Genomic DNA, 24,403 nt, shown 5'->3' with positions numbered 1-24,403 from the left:
GTGCCACAACTACTGAAGCCCGTGCACCTAGAGCCCGTGCTCCGCAACAAGAGAAGCCACCGCAATGAGAAGCCCGCGCACCGCAACGCAGAGTAGCCCCCGCTCGCCACAACTAGAGAAAGCATGCGCGCAGCGACAAAGACCCAACATGGCCAAAAATAAATAAATTTATTAAAAAAAATAAAAAACAAACTTGGCTCCATCCGTAGAAATTGCATCTCTTAGAAAATATCCCTGTTCTCTCATTTTTTCATGGATTGGAGAGGAGAGACTGGGACGTGGTTTTAGACGCAGAGGATATCTCGGCCTCGGGATCGGATTTCACGCAGGTTGACTTTCTTGCTTCTGCATCAGGAGGAAAAAAAGTCTTCACCTTTCAGCTCATCTCTTCTCTTGGACCCCTTGGGGAAAATGTGTCACTTGGAGGTCCCGTTTTAGGAGTGGTCTCTGGGAAGGGTTTAACTGGATTAGCTGCAGCTGCTGCTGGGAAGAACCTCACATCCGCCCTTTAGAACTGTGGTCCTAGAGCAGGTCTTCTGTTCCAGAGGGGGGAGCGTAGAGGCCAGTTGGCTCAGTGTGGTCTTTGTCATAAAGGTGCAAAGCTAACTCAAGCTTCCCTTTTTTCAATAAACTTGGTGGTCACTCCCTGTCTTGTCCGTGTCTGCAGCGTCCACTGTGTACTGACTGGAACTCACAGACCCTAAGTGGTGGTTGAGCTCCTAGATCAGCTCGTACAAACGCACCAAGTTTACCAGCCAGCAGAACAGTGATGGGAACTTGCTAGCCTGGTGCCCCGGTGAGAGCTTGGCCAGTGCAGGGCACTCTGGTGTCCTCTTTCCATGCCCACCTCCAACTTGCTCTGGGGCCTCAAGTTGCCCCTCTTTCTCCTGGCATCCCCCTTAGGCCATCCGTCATTTTTGCCAAAGTGTCCTGGCCTCTAAAATTATCTTCCTTCTCTCATTTTGTCTGTACGTGTTAGGAAGAAATCAATAGTATTGATCCAATTTATAGTGTATCTAGAGGTTTATTAACACATATATCTAACCTGACCACTTGTCTCCAAAACTGATGTGACCCAGAGGGTCCTGCTCTCGTACCGCGACACGACTTTCCTTCCATCTTGGTCGTCCTCTGCCTGCTCTCACTGTACTGTTCCCAGTGAGGATCAGGAAGCGTGATGCTGAGGAGGAGGACAGAGCTATCTCCATGGGAACAGATGAACTGTAGGTAAGAAACTGCAAGTTGTTGGCAAACAACGGGAAGTACATTGCTGGCTGATGTGAGGAGAGACAGCACTTAGGTTGGAATCCCTGGATTCCGGAGGAATTTGTTAACTCTCTTAACAGCATGAAGATGAGGAATAAGGCCCTTCTTTTGGGGATGCGGGAACCACAAGGCAGAAAGCAGGAAAATCATGGTGGAATTGGCATGAGACTCTGTATTCTCATAGCAGAGGTTTGTAGGAGGGTGGGTTTTTATGTTTTGAATCAGGAGTTCTCAAAGTGCAGTCCCCAGACTTGGAGCGTCGGCAATTTCTTAGACTTAATCAAACTCTGAGTGGTGGGGGCCAGCAATCTTTGTTTTAACAAGTCCTCCAGGGGATTCTGATGCCTGCTCAAAATGAAGAACCACTGTACTAAATGGTAATTAATCCAAAAATAAGTATCTCCAAGGACATGTGGGAGTAACGACCCTAGAAGGAGTGGTGGACCCCCACCCCCAGGCGACTTAACAAGCCTCCTCACAGAGCTCTTTACAGCTCATTAAAACTGTAGACCTCTTTGGGCATCCAGTGAAAATGTGTTCCACAGAGGAAAATCTAGAAAACTTTTAGGTTAAAAAGCTTTAGGTGAAAGATTTCTCCTTGCGCCCCTCTTAAATGATCTGAAGGATGACGGAAAGACAAGGAAACAATCCACCTTGTTTGCAGTTTTGCCCTCGGCAACTAGTATATGTTAAACACTTGTTAAATGGATGTGTGGATTAATGAAGGATAAATATTGCATACGTACTTCCCTTATCCTCTAGAGCAGTGATCAGCAAAATTCAGCCCACTGCCTGTTTTTGTAAAGTTTTATTAGAACGTGGCCACACCATTCCTTTAGGTATCATCTATGGCTGCTTCGGGGTTACAGTGGTAGAGGTGAGCAGTGGCAATGGAAGCAGTATGCCCTGCGAAGCCTGCAATATTTACTATCTGATCCCTAACAAAAAGTTTGGTGGGCCCCTGATCCAGAGTAACGTTCCTCAAACCACAAAGTGCATACAAATCACCTGGGGAGCTTGTTAAAATGCAGAGTGATTCATCGGCAAAGCCGGTGCCGCTGGGCCCCGGACTAGCTGGGAACTAGGGCGCTGCGTGTAGGGCTGTATAACGACGTCAGGGCTCAAGTGCCTGTGGCTCGTTTCTCTTGGGCTCTTCATGATAACTTACGACTCTGCAACGCTCAAAGGCTGGACCAGACACAGTTGAAGAACAAATCGCTTTATTAGGAAAGGGTCAGTGTTAGGAGACTCTTCTCCCCTAGTTCCCAGGTCCACACTCCTCTAGCTCTGCCTCACTTTAGGTCCTTCTCTCCGAGTTCCCCAAAGGAATTCTTCAGAACTGTGAGTGCTTTCGGTTTCTCATCTTTCGCTAGGGCTGTGGTCCGCCCTCTCCACTGGTCCCTCTGGGCAGCCTCCAGCCCAGCTCTGTCTCCTCGGTGGGTCTGCAAGGAGCTACACCTGCAGAAGCAAGGCTACTCCGGCCAGAACCCACTTGGAAGGCTTCTCCTTCGTCTTCAGGTGTAAAGTCCACACGTAGGTGGGTCCTCGCTGACAAGTCTTGTACACAGGACAGGGATAGGTACTGCGGCAATCCTGCTTATCTGCGGGGATGGCCTTGAGGAGCAACACAGGCATGGGGGGCACCAGCTCCTTCAGCTTCCCCTCGGTGATGACCCCAGCCTGAGGACAAGGACACGAGAACATCTCAGGTCAGGCCCCAAGCTCAGCCAGCCAGGCCTGCTCCTGTCGGGAGATCCGGGAGAGAGACTGGGAAGACCTGGTTGCCCTGGGCCCACCCCCTTACTAAGTTCTCTCGACAACCCACAATGGGGTGCCATGGAGGGGTGGACATCATATTCCCACTGTTTTTCAGCCTGAATATCTTCTCGAAGCAGAGTTCCGAAAGCTGTTGCATATCATATGCACATTAATCTCTTTGGGGCTTGAATTTCTCTTAGTTTTATTTTGTCATTTCGTAAGCATACCGAATGCAGCTATCTGCCAGATGTCATGCTAGGTGCTAGGGACTTACAGCTGAGCAAGACACGGTCCCTGCCGGCAAACGCTTTAGATGTTAAGGCTTTGGTTATGTCCTGTTCCAGCTTCTTATGTGCTGTCCTCCACCCTCTAGAGCATTTTCTCCTTTTGAGCAGAGGGAGCTGTGTTCTATCTTCACTCAAGTAACAGGGACCTGGCCGTTCTGTAGCTTTCCAGCTGGGGCCTCTCTCTGGTTCTGAGATGTCTCCATAGTGCTGTCTGGGGAAGTTTTTCCTAGTAGTCCTGAGAAATATTCTGAGGAACAAAAAGGTGCCTTGGTGAAATAAGCTTGGGAAGTGGTGCTTACCAGACCCTGGCCCTGAAGCTTTACGGTGCATACTAGCACACTGAAGACAAGAAGTCCTGGCAGTGAAGAAAACAGTTTGACTTTACTTATCCCAGTCTTTCCCAAACTTATTTGACCACAGGACCCTTTTCTTGCAACCTATTCATTTCCCGTGGCACTAGGGTTTTCTGAACATACTTTGGGAAATGATGATCCAGCGTGACTCATGGATTCCTTGCCCGTGCCTAGCTGATTCTGAGCCCCTTATGCTGTGGACAGAATTTGTTTTAATTCCCATGAAATGTATTTAACGGGGAGGATGTGCCTCTTCAGCTCTGGTAGAGGCTGACACGAGGCATAGTAACTAATAGAACTAAGGTAAACAGTGAGGACCCCTTGTCCCCCACAACTGAGTGTTTATGGTAGGGAGTGGCAGCAGGGGTAGAACCTTTCTTTTTCCATATACCATAAAGCCAACTCTTTTAAAATGTACATTTCACTGGTTTTTAGTATATTTATAAACTTGTACAGTCATCACCACTACCTAAATTCCAGAATATTTTTATCACCCCAGAAAGAAACTCTATAACCATTAGCTGTCACCATTAGTAGTGGGGTGTTAATGTCGTCAGTTATTATGGTTGAGTTGTCTGTTTCTCCCTTCAATTCTGACAGTTTTCATCTCCTTTATTTTGGGGTCTGTTTTATTAGATGCACATATATTTGTCATTGTTATATCTTCTTGATGGATGGACCTTTTATCACTGTAAAATGCCTTTTTTTGGTCTCTACAATTCCTCTCTCTTCTGTCTTTTCTCTAATAACAATTTTAAGTCTATTTTGTCTACTATCAGTATAGTCCCCCAACTCTCTTTGGTTACTGTTTTCATGGCATGTCTTTTCCATCTGTTTACTTTCAACCTATTTGTGTCTTTAAGTCTAAAGTGTGTCTCTTATACACAGCATGTAGTTGGATCAGGTTTTTAAAAATTTAATCCATTCTGCCAATCTCTGCCTTTTAATTGTAGTGTTTAATCCATTTGCATTTAATGCTTGCTCTTTTTTCAGTCATTTTTCTTCAGCAAACACTGCTCTGGTTGCCAAAAGCCTTTGGTTAATTTCTGGAGTTCTGACAAGTTTGATTCTGGTATATATATATATATATATATATATGTATAAAATTATTATATATGATTTTGATATATACCTTATTATACTATTATCTTATATATATGATATATATTATATCTTATTATATATATCTTTATATACATGTGTGTATATATATATATATTTTTTTTTTTTTTTTTTTTGCCAATGTTCTTGTTTTATGGAGGAGAGGAATTTTGGACATCCTTACCCTTGCCTTTTCTTTTTTTTAATAGTAATCTTTTATTTATTTATATATTTATTTTTGACTGTGTTGTGTCTTCGTTTCTGTGCGAGGGCTTCCTCTAGTTGCGGCAAGCAGGGGCCACTCTTCATCGCGGTGCGTGGGTCTCTCACTATCGCGGCCTCTCTTGTTGCGGAGCACAGGTTCCAGACGCGCAGGCTCAGTAATTGTGGCTCACAGGCCCAGTTGCTCCGTGGCATGTGGGATCTTCCCAGACCAGGGCTCGAACCCGTGTCCCCTGCACTGGCAGGCAGATTCTCAACCACTGTGCTACCAGGGAAGCCCACCCTTCCCTTTTTGCTGAATGCTTTCTGGGATATAGACTCTGAGAACAAGAGTTCTTGGTGGGCGGGTGTTATTTTTTTGTTTGTATTTATTATTTGGAAACAAGGTAATGAACAAATGGGAGGCAGTTGTTTGGAATCAATATCCCTTTGTCCCCCAGTGCCAGTGCTCCTCCTTCTGAGCTTCCCCCCTACTTATCTTTCCTGCACTTCTCTCATTTTGGCGTCTTTAGTATCCTAGCTCTGGCTACCCTACACCTAATACAGTCCACATATGATCTCGACTGACAGACTTGTGCAAATGTTCAGGTGGAGAGAGAGAAGTAGGCTTCCTTCTCAACGTTCAGGCTGCTTGAACACTGCCCCACTTTACCGTCCTTTCTGTTGGCCCTTGACTGGTTTCCTAGGGCTGCCGTAACAAAATTATCACAAAGACAGTGGCTCAAAACAACAGAAACGTATTCTTTCACAGTCCTGCAGGCTAGAAGTCTTAAAGTGTAGGTAGGGTTGGTTCCTTCTGGAGGCTCTGAGGCAGAACCTGTCCCATGCCTTTCCCCTAGTGTCTGGTGGTTGCTACAACCCTTGGCCTCCCTCGGCCTGTAGATGCACGCCTCCAGTCTCTGCCTCCGTCTTCACAGAGCATTCTCCTCTTATAAAGACGCCACTCATTGGGTTCAGCGCCTACTCTATTCTAGCGTGACTTCATCTTCACTAATGACATCTGTAAAGACCCCTTTCCAAATAGGTCACATTTTGAGGTTCTGGGTGGACATGAATTTTGAAGGGACACTCTTCAAATTAGTACAGCTCTCTATGCATTTTGATGCGGACTTGTAGGATCTTCTGGACCTTCTAATAGTTTTCCCACGTTCCTTTGTATTGACTGCTAGGAATAGTTTAGTGCAAATATTGCCAAATGGGATATTTGACTAAGTAGTCCTTCCAGATCATGTGTATAACAAATGTAAACTTGTCCTAGAGTTATCCATCCTTGTTCATGTCATTTATCCCAGCCACCTGTGCTTGTTTGCTAGTTTCCTATGGGAGACAAAACATCTTTTCTGATCTTATGCTGACTCAAATTTGTATTAGCCTGCAGTGAGGAATCCATTCAAAGTGTCACTTTAAATATCACTGGCACCCCTTTGCTAACACGTAGCAGTGTAAAAAGTAGGAGGGATTCCTGCCCTCCAAGAGCTCATGAATGAGGAAAGTGGACCAGGGAGGTGAAATGATACCCTCAGGTCACACAACAAGTTTTGAGCACTCCCTATGTACCAGGCACTGTTCTAAGTGTCTTGCATATTAATTTGTTTAATCATCACAGCAACTCTGTTTTCCCATTTAACAGTTGAGTAGGGACTTCCCTGGTGGTCCAGTGGTTAAGACTCTTCACTCCCAATGCAAGGGGCCTGGGTTCGATTCCTGGTCAGGGCACTAGATCCCACATGCTGCAACTAAAGATCCTGCGTGCCACAACAAAGATCCCACGTGCAGCAACAAAGATCCCATGTGCCACAACTAAGACCTGGCATAGCCAAATAAATAAATTAAATAAATAAATATTTTTTAAAAAACAGTTGAGTAAACGGAGATTTTTCACAGAATTAGTAAGCGGTAGTGCTGGGATTCAGATCCAGCTAGTCTGTTGCTTTTAACCTCTCTACTCACTCTGCGCTCTTTATGTCATCCTTGGCTACATAGAAATGATTTGACAGCCTCAAGGGATGCTCAAAAGGCATCCCTGGGCTTCCCTGGTGGCACAGTGGTTGAGAGTCCGCCTGCCGATGCAGGGGACACGGGTTCGTGCCCCGGTCTGGAAAGATCCCACATGCCGCGGAGCGGCTGGGCCCGTGAGCCATGGCCGCTGAGCCTGCGCGTCCGGAGCCTGTGCTCCGCAACGGGAGAGGCCACAACAGTGAGAGGCCCGCGTACCGCAAAAAAAAAAAAAAAAAAAAAAGGGCATCCCTTTTAGCAATTGTACTTTACAGGGGGCAATGTGTATGTAATCAGCCCACTGGGGATGCCCTTTGGCTCATCCCAGGATTTACCTGTGCATCCCAGCGAGCGCCTTCCATGAAGAGGCCATGGATGTAGGCCCCTTCCTGAGGGGGGCTCCTGAATTCCTCTCTGTTCTTCTTTGTCACGTCACATTGCAAGGCCATCTGGTCCAGGGGCCACTCATTCTTGCGGGCTGTGGACTGCATGATGGCGGTCAGGAAGGACTGAGGGTTGAAGAAGCCTGTCAACCACACAGTGGGGGGCATCGTAAAGTCGCCTGTCCAGGCCTCCAACTCCCTGATTCGGTTGAGCAGGTCCAAAAACCAGGCTGCCAGGCCTGCAGTGGAAGGGTAGGCACGCCTGGCCCAGGGCTCCGGCACTGTGTCTAGGTACAGAGCGTCCTGTAAGTTCTCCATGTCGCTGGTCATGGTCAGCTCCCCCTGAAGACAAAGAATGAGAGGGGAAAGAGTGAGGGGCAGCAAGTCCCTGGAAACAGCTGGCCTCGGGGATCTTTGGGAAGACAGGAGATGACGGCTGGGGTCGGTGACACAATGACAGTCCCTGTCTAGTACTTGATCTGCAAGGTTTGTCTCACAGAGACTGGTCGTCTCCCCACTCCTGTGGTTTCAGAGTCTACACGTATCTACTGACGGTAGTTTAGGTCCACTGCAGACCTCAAGCCACCAGTGGGTTCCACGCTGATTCCACCCTACCCTAAAGCTTGGGCTCCTCTGTTCTCCTCCAGCGAAGGAGGAATCCTCTTCCAATTGCTAGATGAAATCTGTAAAGGAAGATGTACATTGAAAACCATCTTTAAATTAAACTTTGTAACCTTAGTTATGCCAAGGATCTGCAATTTCTTGAAGGTGTCGTGTCCACTGCGGCGGTGTCTGCAGGGGGGTTAGGGTGCCCAGTAAGGCTTGCCGTGTCTGATGTGATGACCGTCAGTCCCATGAAGCTATTTAAGCACAAGTGAGTTAGAAGTATCAGGTTATCAGTCACATTAGCTACATTTCATGGCATCAGCAGGCACTGTGCCCTTAGCACAGACGTGGAACATTCTCATCACTACAGAGGGTTCTATTGGACAGCACTGCTCTAAACCGAAAGGCCTAGTTTTCTGTTTGGTAATTAAACTGTAGTGTATGTGTTTTTGCCAGGGTTGTGTTAAAAATTCTGTATGTTGCAGTTTTAATAAAACATGTTTATGGGCATATAATTGTACACGCTGGCTAAACTGCAGATAAGAAGATATGTAGACAAATCAAGACTCATTACAAAAAAATAAAGTCCAATAGACTTAAAAGGAAAAAGATACAGGCCGTATTTATTTTTCCTTTTAAAATAAAAATTTTAAGTTTTCAATGGCCAATTAACTCACATAATTATAAAGTGCTTTTATAAATAATACACCAAATAAATTTGCTTCCCCACAGAATTGTTTTGGGTTGTTTTGAGTCGGGGTGTGTCTGTGGAAGTTTTTTGCACCTGTGAATGTTGTTGGCCATGTGAGTTGGTGGGGAGGTAAGGTCCCCCGCCCTGGAATCATCCCACAACTGACCTAACAGGACTGGGCCAGCACTACTGGAAAAAGTAGGATGAAAATGTCCCGGTCCTTTGGCACATCTCTGAGGGCCGCGGCAGAGAGACAGATAGAGATGAACTCACATGGAGCCCTGGACTCTGCCAGCCACAGTTGTTTGCTGGTACAGAGAAGTCCTTTGTTGCCTGGTTATCGTCCCCGGCTAATTCAATCACTTACTCGGTGTGACCATGCCTTACACAGAGATGTGCCACTTCTGAAAACGGTGAGGTCCCATAAACCTCTATTTCTCTGACGTTCATTGCAAGAAGAAATCATGTGCTTAAATTAAAATATATGCAATATTAGGGCAGTGAAACTCTCCTGTAAGACACTAAAACAGCGGATCCATGTCATTACACATTCGTCCAAATCCGTAGAACGTATACCACCCAGAGTGAACCCTAATGTGAACTACAGGAGACTTTGTTGATTGTGAGGGGTCGGGGTAGATTTACCAGCTGTAACAGATGGGCCACTCTGCTGGGGGTGTTGATGATGGGGAGGCTGGGTGTGGTCGGGGGAGGGGGATATGGGAACTCCGCCTTCTGCTCAATTTTGCTGTGAACCTACAACTGCTCTAAAAATAAAATCTGATAATAAAAAAATGTATATGCAATACTTAACACTTCAAAAATCTAAAATCATTTTGACAGCAGGGAAGCATAAAATGTGTAACTTGGCTTTCTTAAAAATTTCTATCTGCTTAGAAGTTATTCTGACAATGATTTTGCATTTACTAATTGAAAGTATGAGCGATGGAGCCTTAAAGAATGTGCTCTTAGGTTCTGCCCGTTTGAGAGTGAAGCAAGAACGATTTAGGAAAAGAAGTCGTTCACCTTGTGGTTAGGGTGCTGAACTCAGATCTGTCCATGACCTTGAGTGGACATAGAAATGACTCACTTTCAGAGGAGGGGTTGAGAAGAAACCAGAGAGAACCCCACTCCAAATTCACTCAGTGTAATATGGGTCCCTTTCTTAGGAAAAGAGGAATAAACCTACAGACTCTGGGACAGCGCTTCCTAGAAGGTGTTCAGAGAAAATTCGTTTCCTCAGGTGCTGCCAGATTGATGGAGGCGGGGTGGGCAGACGGGAAGTTTCTCAGCCAAACTGTGGGTAAGCAGGCCTTTTGTAAAGACTCCAGCTCCCCGTGAGAGAAACCTGCTTCCATCTGCTCAAGCCTGACCTCCTCAAACTCCCCCTGCCTGGATCCCGTGGAACACGGATTAATAATGTCTGCACTTATGTGCTTATAGGTCAAGAGTCGACAAAAAGAAAACTCACAAAGAGAACACTAAATCCTTAAGAAGATGACATAGTTCAGGATCCTGTGTTACTGGCTTATTCCATGTCCATATTGCAGGGAAAGCAGGGAGAACTAAAGACTGGGGGGCGCTTCATGGTGGGTATGAGGGCTACCTGGATGTGGCCTTAACCACTTTTTTTGTCCCTATAAATAAATGCTTTCAAAGTCTTTCTTAGGTAGAATATAAGATAAAAACCTGATTTGCCCTCTAGGCCTTCATTGCTTTAAGTCAGTGCGCTTGTTAAAAGCACGGATTCAAAGGCTCCATTCCAAACCTAAGGACTCCAGCCTCTGGATGGCCAGGAATGTCCGTCTGTAAAGGGCATCTCTGGAGGGTCAGAAGTGGCTGGTGCTCTGGGCTCGCAGGCACGTGGCCAGCGTCTGTCATGTGGGGTCAGCAACGCCCACATATGCCCTTCTCCAGGGGCTGCAGGCTGCACCTTGTTCTGAGGGTCAGCCCCTGTCTGCTTTTTCTTCCCTCTGGAGGTGGTCTTTGCAACCAGCTTTCACATGAATGAAACACCGGGAGGCAAAGAGATGTGGAGGGAAGTGGGAATTATGTGGGTTCCACCCTTCCCAGTCTGGCGTCCAGACTGCGGTGACCGCAGCTGGTCCATCTGTGCACTCTAGCAGACATGTGGGCCAGGGCAGCTGCCTGTGGGGTGGTGACCGTATGTCACTAAAGGGCCAAAGCAAAACCTGAACTATTAAGTCAACACATGAGAGTCAACGGATGAGAGTAAAGAGCCAGAGCGGTTCCCCAAGTCAGCAAGTTGGGCTTTAAGACTGAACATCTTTCACATGTTTAGAAAAACAGAATTTGTCAATTAGGAGGGGCAATTAGCCACTGAAGCATAGGGGGGAAATGTTTGATGCCATTAAATATCTGAATAATAGAAAATAGTTCCCAGCCCCAGATTCTGGGCTGGCCATGACTCCATCTAAGAGAGCACTGCCCAAATGAAATACAATGCAAGTTGTGAATGGGTAATTTTACATTTAAAATTCACAAAATTACATGTGTGTAATTTTACATTTTCTAGTAGCTACATTAAAAAAATAAAAAGAGGGGCTTCCCTGGTGGTGCAGTGGTTGAGAGTCCACCTGCTGATGCAGGGGACACGGGTTCGTGCCCCGGTCCGGGAAGATCCCACATGCCACGGAGCAGCTGGGCCCGTGAGCCATGGCTGCTGAGCCTGCGCGTCTGGAGCCTGTGCTCCGCAACGGGAGAGGCCACAGCAGTGAGAGGCCTGCATACCGCAAAAATAAATAAATAAATAAATAAAAAGAAAAAGATGAATTTAATTTTCATAATATGTTATTTAACTTAATAGATTAACTTAACTTTATAGATTTAAAATGTCAAATATTTCAATATTTAATCAATATAACATATCTTTGAAATATGGCATTTAATTTAAACTTACAACACATTTCAGTTTGGACTAGCCACATTTCAAGTGTTAACCTGTTGTTAGTGGCTACCATACTGGACAGTGCAAAAGAATCCAGCTTCTCTTGTAGTTTTCCAACACAGGAAGAGATTTTTCTGGGCAGGCTGCCATCAGTAAATGGCGCTTTGAAAGTTATACCTAGTTGTAAAGGATTGTAAAGGAATAAACTGGCATTTGGGAGTTTTGTACATCAGGCTTTTGTGCATTTGGTTAGTGGGAGTCAGTACCTCTGACCAAACAGCTCTGGGATGCTCACAGGACCTGGTTCTTCATTGTGTAAGGCTGAGAGCCAGATGTCTGACTCTCCTGAATTCTTCTCTGTGGGGACACGGTTGTGGCTGGTAGACCTCTCCCAGGTGGCCACTTCTGTGTGCTGTGGGCTCCCACAGTCCTCAGGGATTACAGAGCTGTGCCTTTCAATTCAGCCAGTACTTTTGGGTAGCATTATGCTTTCCCATCCAGCCAACTATGAATAAAAATTGCATAATAAAAAATGCTAAGGGTATTGACTTAATGACTTGAAAAGTCAGACATTTTCTAATTTGGTACCCAGTCTGGGCAGGGCGTTTGGGTTTGTCTGTTTGATGTGCTGGGTAGTGTGGGTTGCCCCATGTCTCCCTGTGCTCCACCTAAAACAGTCCTAGAACTTCAAAGTGACTGTTAAAGAGAAAGAAAGGACCGGAAGGAAAACGTCGCTCAGATTTTCCTCTCCTCCCATTATGCTTCCCCTTCCATGTTCCACTGGGAGCTGGGATGTGAGTTCCTCACCGCTCCATGTACCAGCTGCTGTCCAGTGGGGCCCTCACATCTCCCGCACATGCCAGGCTGTCCTGTGAACCCCTCCTGTTTCAGTTGCTCCCTTCAGCTGTTTCCTCTCTGACTCCCATTTCTTGCAGCTCAGCTTAGCCTCTTCCCCAGACTTGGAAACTTTTCCTTCTCTGAACTCTGCCACTGTCCCCCTGCACCTTCACCGTTCCATGAAGACATCTGTCCATCTTTTCTTCTACCTACTTGCCTTAATGCTATTCACAAACTTGTCTCGCCACAAGAATTACCCATCTGCTGGCTAAAAATATAGGTTTCCAGACCCCAGCTCCACAGGTTGGTGGGACTGGAGGGTGGAGATAGGAACACATATTGGAATGACGCCCCCAGGGAGTCTGATGACCAGGCCAGTTTGGGGCCCTGTCCTAATGAGACTGGGTTTTCATGACAGCGTTTTTAAGCGGAGATTGCTCTGTCTGTCCCTCCGCTCACAGGGGACCAGGAGAAAAAGGCAACAGACCGTTGTCCTGACTGCTTCTGGGTCAATGTTGTCACCATATCACTTTAGAAGTTCACCATATCACTCTTACTCACCTGGGGGACCCTCTGCTCCAGCCAAACTAAGTTAACTCTTAGAACAGGCTTAGGGTTCCTCACCTTGGGACTTCTAGAAGATTCTTCTTATTGCCACATGTCATAATCCTACTCTTCCTCCAAAGCTCCCTGCGTGCCACTTCTCTGCTGGGGCCATCCCTGATTCCACATACTTATTTCTTCCTTTCTTCTCGCACCTCTCTCTGTGTGGCACTGAATCAACCCTGCCTGGTACTGTAATCCATTTGTATGCTCGTTTTCCCGCCAGACTGTCCGTCTGGAGCGGAAGGCTCCCCTGTCAGTCTCTGCTGTCTCCCCAAGGGCAGAGCACCGAGGCTGGCCATCCACCAGCCCTGCTCGAGCTAGACTGGAAGAAAAGAGTAACTCCCTCCCCACCCCTTCATCCTCGCCCAGGCACGCACTGGGATCCATGACACCAAGCTGCAGCGAAGGCTCTTGAAAGAAAAATGAGTGAACGAATTGGAAGTCGGATGGGTAGATAGACTGCAGCAAATTGCACAGATTCACTAAGCTAAGACCGCAACAAACAAGCTCAAGATAATTATGAATATACACCCGCGTACCTAGGGAACCGAGCCACATCAAATGACCGGCAAGGTCCTTATTTACGTCTGAGATTGTTCTATGGAATTCCGTATTTCCTTTGATTACCAGCCGGCGCATAATTTGGTAACATTGCCAAACAGCCTCAGCCTTCGACATCCTTTCCCGTCTCTCATTTCTCCTTATTTCCTTCTATCCATATTGGGGCCGAATGGGAATTAACAGACTGAAGAAAACTCACCCAGATTTCTCAGTCTACTTCATAGTTTCTATGTGACCACATGTGAAGATGCTCATGGTTGTGTGTCCTCTGCACCCGTGACAGTGGTTATACGACTCCAAGAGGCAGACACAAGGGCGGCAGCACATCACAGGTCTGGATGTCCAGGGCTGGGCTGAGTGTTCACTGCTGCCTACAAAACTGGGTTCTCACTTTCCCTCTGTCTGGGGTTACAATTATTTTAATAAATGTGCCAGTGTAAACTGACAACAGTTACTTTCCTCAGCTCCTCAAAGGCAGCAGGACCTCCCACTCACCCATCATGCAGGTGATCTGTTTGGCTTTGTGCTGGGCACTTGATGGAATTATCTTATGGTGAATAAAACAGATCTATTTACATAATTGGTGGCATAAATAATAGACTCTTTCATTGCTCATGAGAAACGTCAGAGCTTGTGCAGCATCTCGGGCCTTTCAGATAACCATGGGGGTGCAGAAGATTAAAGTTCTTTCCTTTCCTCTGAGGGGGTGGTAATAATATGCCATCAGCTTACACTTCTGGGTACTTGCCACGTGCTGGGCCTTGCTCTAAACATTCTACACAAACCTATTGATTGAATCCTTCCCAAAGCCCTGTGAAGTAGGACCACTATCCCTGTTTTACAGGTGAAGAAACTGAGACGCAGTGAGACTCAAGTCACTCTAAGGCCACACGGCGAGGAGGCAGCAGAGCTGGGAGGCGGGGCAGGGCTGTCTAGAACCTGTGCTTTGATGCGGCACACACTTCCATGTCCCATGAAAGCAACACCACCCATGTCAGCAGAAGACACAGGGCATCAAGACTTCTCTTCTCCTCGGCACTCAGAGCATGGGCCCCTGGGCAGCTTGCCAGTCCCAGCTCATTCTGCCTTCCCAGCTTCCAGCTTCAGAGCCTGTCTCACCCTCCCTGCAGCCTGGCCAGACTCTGGTTTCTAGGAGTGGCACCTTCTTAGGCAGTGAGGCTGCTGTGACCACTGCTCTCCAGCTCCCCTGGTGCTCTTCCCACAAGGGGTTCCTGCTGGCAGTGCCCTCCCTCCCCCGCCCCCAGCTTCACCCACCTTTAATCCAAGGTCTAGCTCTCGCAGGGAGCGCTGAATCTCTCGGGTGAGGACGTTCATCCATTCGCACTCCTGGAGTGCCACGACCACGTAGGGGGTGCGCTCCTCTGCTTTGGCCATCAGCTCTGGGATGTTAAACTCATCTGTCACCCGCTCCAATATTTCTTCCAGGGCGGCCTTGACCTGCCCCACAACAAGAAACACAGGGTTAAGACGGGGTTCAACTTCTCCAGAAGGCCTCCATTCCCCTGCCACGTGGCACTAAAGATGCCAGTCATCCGTGCCCTGGGCATACCCTTGCCCGCTTGCTGAGGCCAACTGGGTCAGGGGCTGAGGGCCAGCCACAGCAAGGCCTCCCGTATAGGCTGGCCAGCTCTCTGTGACTCCTGGGACCAGCTGAAAAGGATGAACACAGAGGCCTTTCTGAGAACTGGGAGTTGAAAAACCCAGAGACTGACCCTGCTAGCTGTGGGAATCGAGCTAGGAGGGCATAGGACAGACTTGGGCCTAGGGCGGTCATTTGGAAGCACGGGAAGCCGCGGCGATGAGCAGCAGTGACGGAGACATGGAAACATTCCATTCGGAGTTTCCACGAGGCTGCCCTGCAGTTCCTGTCCTTGGGTCCTGGAAGAAGCATTGCCACAGCTCATGTAAACCTCCTCCCACACCCCACGGACCCTTTTGTCACACGGACTGTCAGCTAATCAGACCAGGGGAGCTAGAACAATCAGGGCCTCTCTCCAGGAAAATTGGAATTGAGGCACCGAGACTCTGGGCTGTCTGGGGGGCAAGCACTGGGAGGCTAAGTCTGCCATTTTGAAGCAAATGAGTAAAGCCCAGGAGCTCTGTCAGCAGAGAAGGAAAAACGAGAAAGTGCAGACTTACTAGAACATGTGGCTGGCAGAGGGGCTGAAGGGAGGGAGAGAGGGAGCCAGGGCTCCAGTTCCAGCCCTTCCTGGAGTCAGGAGAGCTGGTGGACGTGTGTGGTGGATGCTGTTTTGGTGCGTTCATCTCATCCCTCTTCTTCTAATGACGGGTCCCTGTCTCCTTTTGTGAAATTACCTCTTTCCCACTGTTTTGAGGCACAGTCACCAGGCCCAGCCCTCCACTGACTCAAGTGGGCCAATCAGATGATCTTTTCCAGGAGCATGAAAATTGAATCTCAAGCCCAGGATTTAGGTGCAGAAAGTGGAGGGAAGTGTGATGGTCCACTCTTCTCTCTCCCTGGGACCCCAGAGCCACTGTGGTTTCTATCCTTTCTTCAGTGTATTCCTTTGATACAGTGAGCTATTTCTTGCCTATTTCAGCGAAACTGGCCTCTGTTCCTTGCAACCAAAGAACCCTGACTGAGTTAATATGGCGTTGTTATGTATCACCCGTGTGAATTTAAGCAAGTCATTTAGACCTCAATTTTCTCATCTATTAAAAATTTCCAAGAGCAGCTTTCTCCACTGCCCCCTCCCCTGTCAACTCCCAGGGCTGGTGAAGAGATCAAACCAAAAGAGGTGATGAATGTGGCAGCATGTGAAAGCTACAAAGGACCCTATACATGTACAGGATTATTAATATTAATTTTGCCTTGTATTGTTAACAGACAATACATTACCTAGGAAAAGAGCTGATGTTAGAAGAAAAGAAAGTAAAAACTCATAACCATGTCACAAATGGGTCTCTGGTTCTGTCATAGCAAAAACTGGAATGGAATTTTAACAGCACCTGGAAGCTGCTGCTGAGACAGAAGACAAATGGCTAAAACTACATCATAGTTCTGTCTCTGGAGATGAATTTGAAGAAACAGCCCTGTATCAGCAAGCTGCCATCTGGACATTATTCACAAAGAAATGAAAAGATAGTCTGGAGCTATTGTTTCAAAACACATTGAACATGGGGAAACAGAGTTCTCTTCCGTCACTGATCAGGCCTTGGAGGATTTGGAGACCCTGCCTGAGGAGGGAGCAAATCCACAGACATAGAGCGGACACTTCAGATGGGAGCAGTGCATGCCAAGGGATGTGGTCTACTTTACTTCCACAAGCAAACACCTCTGTTTTTTTTTTCCTTTTGGAAAAGTAATAAATGCTTATCATAAAAATCTAAATATTACAGATTCGTCTGATATTAGAAGCAAAATCCTCCCACAATTTTGCCTCTTCCTTCAAAGGGGGAAAAAAAGCACTGTTAATTATTGGTTTATAATTTCTGCAGGTGTCCTTCAATGAATATGACCCTATCTATCCATCATCCATCCATCATCCATCTATCCATCCACCCATCCCCATATTTATCACATCTGCCATATCTTCCTTCCTGCCTTGCTGCTTCTCTTCCCTCTATCGCTCTCCCTTCCCTCCCCACCTCCTTCTCTTTCTATCACAAATGGAATCATAATACACACAGATTTTTCAGTTTGCTTTTTTTGTGTTTTGTTTTTGTTTTCTTTTGGCCACACCATGTGGCCTGCGGGATCTTAGTTCCCCAACCAGGGATAGAATCCATGCCCCCAGCAGTGGAAGCTCAGAGTCTTAACCACTGGACCGCCAGAGAAGTCCCTCAGCTTGCTTTTCTCACCTAATGATATATCTTGAACACATTCCCTTGTTAGTACTTATGGATTTACCTTGTTTTTTAACAGTATATATTATTTCACTGTTTTGGCATAGCATAATTTAGTGAGTCATCCCCCTATTGATGGTATTTGGTCTGTTTATCATTTCTACTACTATAAACAATCCTGCAATAAAGAAGTATATCATAACATCTGTGCCCTTTTGAGTGTTTCCACTGGTTGAATTCCTAGGAATAGAATTATGAGTAAAATATATGAACATTTTAAACTTTAGGTGCTATTGTCAGGTTGCTCTACAATTTAAACCTCTACTAACAGAGATGGGAGTACATCTTTTCTTATGTTCTCACCACTGGATATCCTCACATGTAAAAAATTTTACCATTGTGTGAAAAATAATATTTCACTTAACTCCATTTAGTTATGAGCGATGTTGAGAATATTTTACTATTTTTCTTGGCCATTTGTATTATTACGTGAATTTCTTTTGTGTCCTTTTCCCCTTTCCCCTCTTCTCTCTTCTTTTTCCTCCATGGGTAATATCTGTATATTAGCGAAATCTGCCCACTTCCCGGTATCTGTGTTTCAGTTGGGTTCTCCAGAGTTTGGCAAGTGACCATACTTCATTCATCTCTGACATACACAAACACACACACACCATTTCTTGAAGTGGTCAGAAGAAGGGAAATGACAAGAACTAGAAGCTTCCTTTAATGCTGCCCAAAGAATCCTAAGCCTATTACTCACGTAGTCCCAGCCTTTTCATTTTTAAGCTAGGAACATTTTTGATGCTAGGTGGTTTGGATTCTGGGCAACATAAACTTTCTTATCTTCCTTTTGTTCTCCAATTATATCCTATGCATCAAAGAGTAAAAGAGGTTGAGTAGTGGGGTTTAGAGCAGCTTTCTCAGAGTAGGCTCACCTGCATCACAGTCGCTGGGCTGCAAATTCCTGGGCCTAACCCCAGACCCCAGAATCGATGCTCCCTAGCTCATTCTGAGGCATACTAAAATTGAGACTCATTTTAATGACATCACTCCATACCTTTAAACAAGCATCCAGCTCCTTTACTATCAGTCAGTTTGTTTTCCTAAAATCAATCCCTGAAGCCTAAAAGTTCGATAACTCTCCAGGTTTTTTAATCCTTAATCTTCCAAGTATGTTTCCTTGTAACAAGGGAACCTCTAACTAAAGGAATCCGGGTAGCACTCTGGAGGGGAGGTGGGGTGAAGCAGACGCATCTGTTGGAAACTGAACTGCCTTGTCTTAGGAAAGCATCACAGAGAAGGTTCACTTTGAGCCCCTTCCTTTTCTGCCCTCTGCTGCGCCCTCACCAGGAACAGAGCTCCCAGGTTGCCTCTGGTCACCCTACACCCACACGGCACCCGCCTCTGGCTTTCCCCCCAACAATTCCCCTCCACCTTCCTGAAGTTTCGGCAAGTCCTGTGCTTAGTAGCACTAGCTGTGCGTTAGGAGACTCGGGGACTAACTGTCCTTCCCACAAAGAGACCGCATTTTCGTCTTAAAGAGGAGCGAGTTCGTCCACTCGAGCGTCTACTTGGCGGAGTGAGGGTGGCGTGTCTAGGGACAGCTCCCCACCCATAATTACTTAGTTTGGGAAAGGAACCATGAGGTCCGTTTCGAGGTTCCCAAACCACGATTGTTCAGCTCTGCCCTTTCTTCACTTTGGCAGACAAACGGAATAAAACCTGCCTTTGGGGGAAGGAGTGAAGCACTGCCACACCCAGCGGCAGGGACGTCCTACCAGGTACCCCGAGGGCCCGCCTGGTCACGTGACCAGGCGGGTCCCTCGGAGGCGAAGGGTCTGCGCGGCGAGGCTGGACCAGCCATGCGCGGGGAAGACGCACGCCGTGCAGTCTGCGCTGTGGAGCCCAACGCGGCCGGCGGGAGAAAGGGTGACCTCGGCAGTCCTGGGCTCCCCAGAATATCTCGGGCAACACCTCCATATACCTTTTCTTCTCTTGCGGACCCCGCTCCATCTCCGGCCTGGCTGTCCCGGGGCTGCAGCTCCAGCACCGTGCGAAAGAGCTTCTCCGAAGTCTGGGTCAGGAAGCCGATCTCCGCGTTCGGATGGAGGCCGTAGAGATGCGGCGACTCTGGGGGCAGCTCGGCGTCGATGTACTAAAAAGTCAAGGGCAAGCTCACTTGAAAACCAACGAGACGTGTCTCCCATCTCCCACCTGACTAGTGCTCTGCAGGGCAGTCAGTGGGCCGGAGCAGGCCTCTGACGCCGGGGCCCCTCTGGCCCTCCAGGTGGACGCCCACCAGGGGGACGCCACTCACCGATGCTGGCCGACCTCAGCGTGCTGCCCACCTGTTAGGGCACATCCTTACACCGTCCGTTTGTGTATGCCCGGCTGGTTTTCCAGAACCTCCACATTCATGAGCTCATTCTTTTGGGGGAAGCTTAGCTGACTTTATCCATCTCCAATCTCAGCCCCTCCCACGGTGCCCTGACCTACACCTGTCCCCCCACACACAAGGAGGACTTCTCAGAGTCCCTCAGAGATACTTTTCCTGCCTGGAAATTTTACCCAGCCCTCCCTGCTTAACTTCCTTTTCTCTCCCCTCTGTTTATTTAAATCAGGGATGATAAACCTGAATGCAAACATGGGGCCATGTATGCAAAATAAATGTGTGAATCCTGGTGTAGGATGAAGTGAGCTTTGCTTCTGGCAGAAAGCATTCGAATTAAAAACATTTAAAACAACGTGTCTCCAAACACCACATCTCTGTGGTCAGTTGTGGTGGGCCATAGGCTGCCATCCCTAAAAAATCCTCCCCAGCATGTAAAGCTCACTCCCTTCTCCAAATGTTTCTGAGCACTCTGTGCCCATTCTCCCCATTACAGCGAAAAAATGCCCCTCAGGTTTAGCTTTGATGATTTCTTGGTGTTGGTAACATCTAGTCTAAGTAAAAGATGGCTCACTCCTTAAAGGCAGATTTGCGTGTTTATTTTTGCATTTCTTCCAGCACCCAGCACACTCCTGGACTCCTGGTAAGCCCTATAAGCATCTCCTGACAGATTAAAGAGAGGTATGGAGAAAGGGGAACTCTACCCAAGTCATCTGGAAATGTGCGAACCATGTTATCATTGCCCGTCACCTGCATTTGTTCCACAGACAGTAGGGGACGCTCTTGCACAACTTTCTTGGCTAAGGCCTTCAAAGCGTTTATTTAAAAAATTCTTTTATTTACTTTCAAGAGAATTATTGTTTTTAACTTCTTCTCATAGGCCTAGTTTTTATGGATCAAATAACTTTTATGACTCACCTTCTTAAATTTTAGGAATTAAAAATTTGTTTAAAGATTGTAGTTAATGTTCCTATGACCAGTATTTCCCTTAAGTTTGGTATTCAAGAGTTCTTTTAGGGATGTTCAAAAGTCAAGCAACAAAAAAGGTTTTTTTGTTTGAATTCCTTTTTAATACATTTTCATGGTGGGGTAAATAGGCAAAGATGCACACCTTAAAAATAGCTGAAGTGGGCTCCCCTGGTGGCGCAGTGGTTGGGGGTCCGCCTGCCGAGGCAGGGGACGCGGGTTCGTGCCCCGGTCCGGGAGGATCCCACGTGCCGCTGAGTGGCTGCGCCTGTGGGCCGTGGCCGCTGCGCCTGCGCATCCGGAGCCTGTGCTCCGCGGCGGGAGAGGCCACAGCGGTGGGAAGCCCGCGTACCGCAAAAAAAAAAAAAATAGCTGAAGTAATAGTAAAATGAAAACCCAAAGTGAGAGTATGAAAAAACTCCATGAGAATGTTTTCTTGCTATGGGTACATGTGTCTGTGTTCACAGCAACCAACAGAGAATAGGAGGGGTGAATGATCTGCCCACAAGATCATGTCCCTCTGAAGATATTTAGAACCACTAATATAATCTTTACCAAAAGTTGGCTAAGTTCTTACCTAAATTTTTGCTCCTAATGGTTGTGTCAATATCCTGAATGAAAACAATCAGATAAATGCCCGAGATGTTGTTTGTAGAAAAGAGCACCAAATAGAATGATGGAGCTAAACATCAAGAATAAAAAGATCTCTAAAAGTTCAACTTTATCACTGATTTGAGGCTAGAAATCCTATAGTAGCTCTCAAGTTGAACAGGCTGAGAGCCACGCTGGATGTGACCTCGGCTCTCTAAGCTGGGCTTCCCCGGCCCTACATGTACATCTCCAGTCCTTTGGGGAGAGACCCAGGTCCCTACCTGGTGGTAAGCATTGTAGTCCATGTTGCCTGGGAGGGGGAACCCTGGGGCCAGGGACAGCTCTCCTTCCAGCATTTCTGGTTTGATGAATTCCTCCAGGTAGGTCCTGCAGAGTCTCCTGTCCCACTCATCAGTGATATGGCCTCCGTACATGATCTCACCAAAGAGGTAGCGCAAGTCATCATAGGGGACCTGAGAGACGGGAAGGAAAGGAAGATCTCCACGCAGGCCTTGGGATGGCCCGACGTGTGGACAGAGCGTGAGCCACAAGATAGGGTGGTTCTTGAGATTAGGAACAATGTCTTATTCATCCAAGCTCCCTTGGTGCCCAGCGGGGTCGGGCACACGTGGGAGCTCATTAAACGCTGGAGGAATTACATCAAAGAGTGAGAAGAGGGCTTCCCTAGTGGCGCGGTGGTTGGGAGTCTGCCTGCCGATGCAGGGGACGTGGGTTCGTGCCCCCGTCCGGGAAGATCCCACGTGCGGAGCGGCTGGGCCCATGAGCCATGGCCGCTGGACCTGCGCATCTGGAGCCTGTGCTCCGCGGCGGGAGAGGCCACAACAGTGAGAGGCCCGTGTACCACAAAAAAAAAAAAAAAAAAAAAAAAGAGTGAGAAGAGGTAAGACGCCAGCACTCTTGCACACATGCCTTCCCTCTTTCACAGTCATTAACTGTGGCAGTGAAGTCAGTCTCTACCTATGGGTCCTTTAATCATGCCAGTGTCGAACGGAGGAAAGCGAGGGCATGGGTACTTTTCCCATTTCCTGCCATGAATTAGCATATTAATTAATCGTCTCCTTGGAAAGTTCAAAGTGAATGAAATACAGCACACAAGTTCATGGGTGTTAGAGACAGGGGTGGAAGCCACCTGGAGAAAGCCGCGTGGCTGTGGCAGGTGAAGGGTTGGTGTGCTGTGTGGTGGGCTTCCCAGGACCCTGGAACCGGAGGCAGAGGCACTGCTTCTGGGCTGGCTTCATTGTCCCCCAAAGGATGCTGTGTTTGGTCCATGAACCAGAAGAGCCTTATGGCGTACACATGCTCTTAACTGGAAGAGTGTGGATTGTTAGTGTGTTTTGTAGGATGGAGACGTCAGACAGAGGAGAAAGGAGGCGAGGTGTGGCCAGAGTTTAGCTTCTTTAACTTCCGCAAGACCGTGCTCACTCCAGGAGCTGCGTGCACCACGAGAAGGTCTGCCTTGGCGAGTTAAATTGGGAGTGCGTACCAGGTGAGTGTGGGGCCTCTTCCTGCCATCACCGCCCCCGGCAACGCTGGGAGCGCACAGGGTGGTCTGGGGGGCCCTGAGACTGACACCAGTGGGTGGCTCACACCCAGCATGAGGCACTAACTGGGCTTCCTGAGCTTTCTTGCCCGCCCCCGCCCCATAGCACTCACTCCTCAGCCTCACACTGGCCCTGGGGTTGCCCCTGTGGTAAACTTGCACCTGCTCACTCCCCTTGGGGAGGGTGTAGGCCTGCCCCGGCCCCGGTGAGCGCGCCCCTTTCTGGCCGTGCTGATGCCACGTCATCCTTCTCAGAGGTGCCCTCCCGAGCCACTCCGCACCGCTGGAAACTTTACCTTCACGTTGGCCTCCAGGAAGTTGTAGAGCACGTTCACAGAGATGGTGAGGTCCCCAGTGTTGAAGGGGTAGGAGCGATTCCACCCCTGGGGCCCAAACTTTCTTCTTTCTGCCACCACGGCGTGAAAGTAACAAAGCGCAAAGAGGATGCTCTTAAACTCTGTCTCCCGGGAACACAACTCCAGGGTGTCCTGAAAGGAAATGTTGCTCAGTGTTAGCACAGAGCTGCCGTGATGCAGGGCAGGCCATGGTGTGGGTTAGGATGGCAGGGCTGCTGTGTTCCCGTGAGGGTTTGAGCTCCAGCAGGACCGTGGGTTGCTCTGTGGACAGGCATGGAATCGCGTTTGAGGGGACCTTGCAGAGGGGCTGGGTTTTAGTCTAGAATCAGAGCTAAGGTTTAGATTCAGCTTATAACGGGGTTTGGTTTACAGTTCAAATTCACACACATGGATGTGCTAATGAGGTTCCCAAGCACAGCTAACGGAAAAAGGGGTAGCGGCCAGGGGAGCATCGTCTTTGTCCTGTTAATGGCACTTTGCGCTGGGGGGTGGGAGGGGACTCCCACAGCATCATCTCTGATTTCCCTCCTTCCTGCCATGTTTTTCTTGCCCATCATGGAATCTTAGTAGGTGTAATTACTGCCTGTGTGACTGAAGAATCCATGGCTCATCTGCTGGGGGAGCTGCGGGAAGTGTGGGGGGGGTGGGAGTCGGAGCCACAAGAGGCTGAGGGGTGCCGTGCCCTGCCCTTCCCATCCTAATGCCTCCTCTGAAGCAGAGCAGGGGTGATCGGACATGTGGCTGCAGAAGCAAGACCTCCTAGGGGTCCCGACTGCAAAGCATAAGGCAGGAGAGGTGGCGTGGCTCACGAAGAGAGGATGAAAGACGGAACAGATGGAAGAAAAGAGGAGCAAGAGAGAGTCCAGAGGGAGTCAGTGGAATTGCGCTTAGATTTTAAGGGGGATGGTGATGATGGTGGGGAGGGGAAAACCTGCATTTTGAAGGGCCGTTAGGACAAGAGCCCTGGATTCTTTGGAATTAAGCATGTCCTCTGAGTGAGCTCCTCTCTGTTCAGGAAGGAGCAAGATGTGGCAGGTAGAGCCCACAAGAGGCACTTTGAAAGCTCACATGAGCTGGACTGGGCTCAGCCTTGGCATTTCTTCTAAGAAGTGGCCCTTAGACGTCGCTTGCCTGGGGA

The 24,403-nt window shown here is 48.0% G+C and overlaps 1 protein-coding gene across 1 annotated transcript in view; it reads right to left on the bottom strand.

Annotated features, from left to right (window-relative positions):
* Positions 1 to 2,469: 2,469 nt before the first annotated feature.
* DNAH9 (dynein axonemal heavy chain 9) overlaps positions 2,470 to 24,403 on the bottom strand; it is a 300,462-nt gene continuing 278,528 nt past the window's right edge. Inside the window, 6 exon segments of the mRNA XM_065896659.1 lie at positions 2,470 to 2,946; positions 7,318 to 7,707; positions 14,850 to 15,032; positions 19,387 to 19,557; positions 21,630 to 21,821; positions 23,206 to 23,397. Coding sequence (XP_065752731.1) covers positions 2,719 to 2,946; positions 7,318 to 7,707; positions 14,850 to 15,032; positions 19,387 to 19,557; positions 21,630 to 21,821; positions 23,206 to 23,397 — 1,356 coding nt within the window. The 3' untranslated portion in view covers positions 2,470 to 2,718.

This window comes from Phocoena phocoena, chromosome 19 (genome assembly GCF_963924675.1).
Source record: "Phocoena phocoena chromosome 19, mPhoPho1.1, whole genome shotgun sequence".
NCBI classification, from domain to species: Eukaryota; Metazoa; Chordata; class Mammalia; order Artiodactyla; family Phocoenidae; genus Phocoena; species Phocoena phocoena.
Note: the sequence above shows the minus strand (reverse complement) of the source record. Positions and strands in the feature narration are given on the sequence as shown.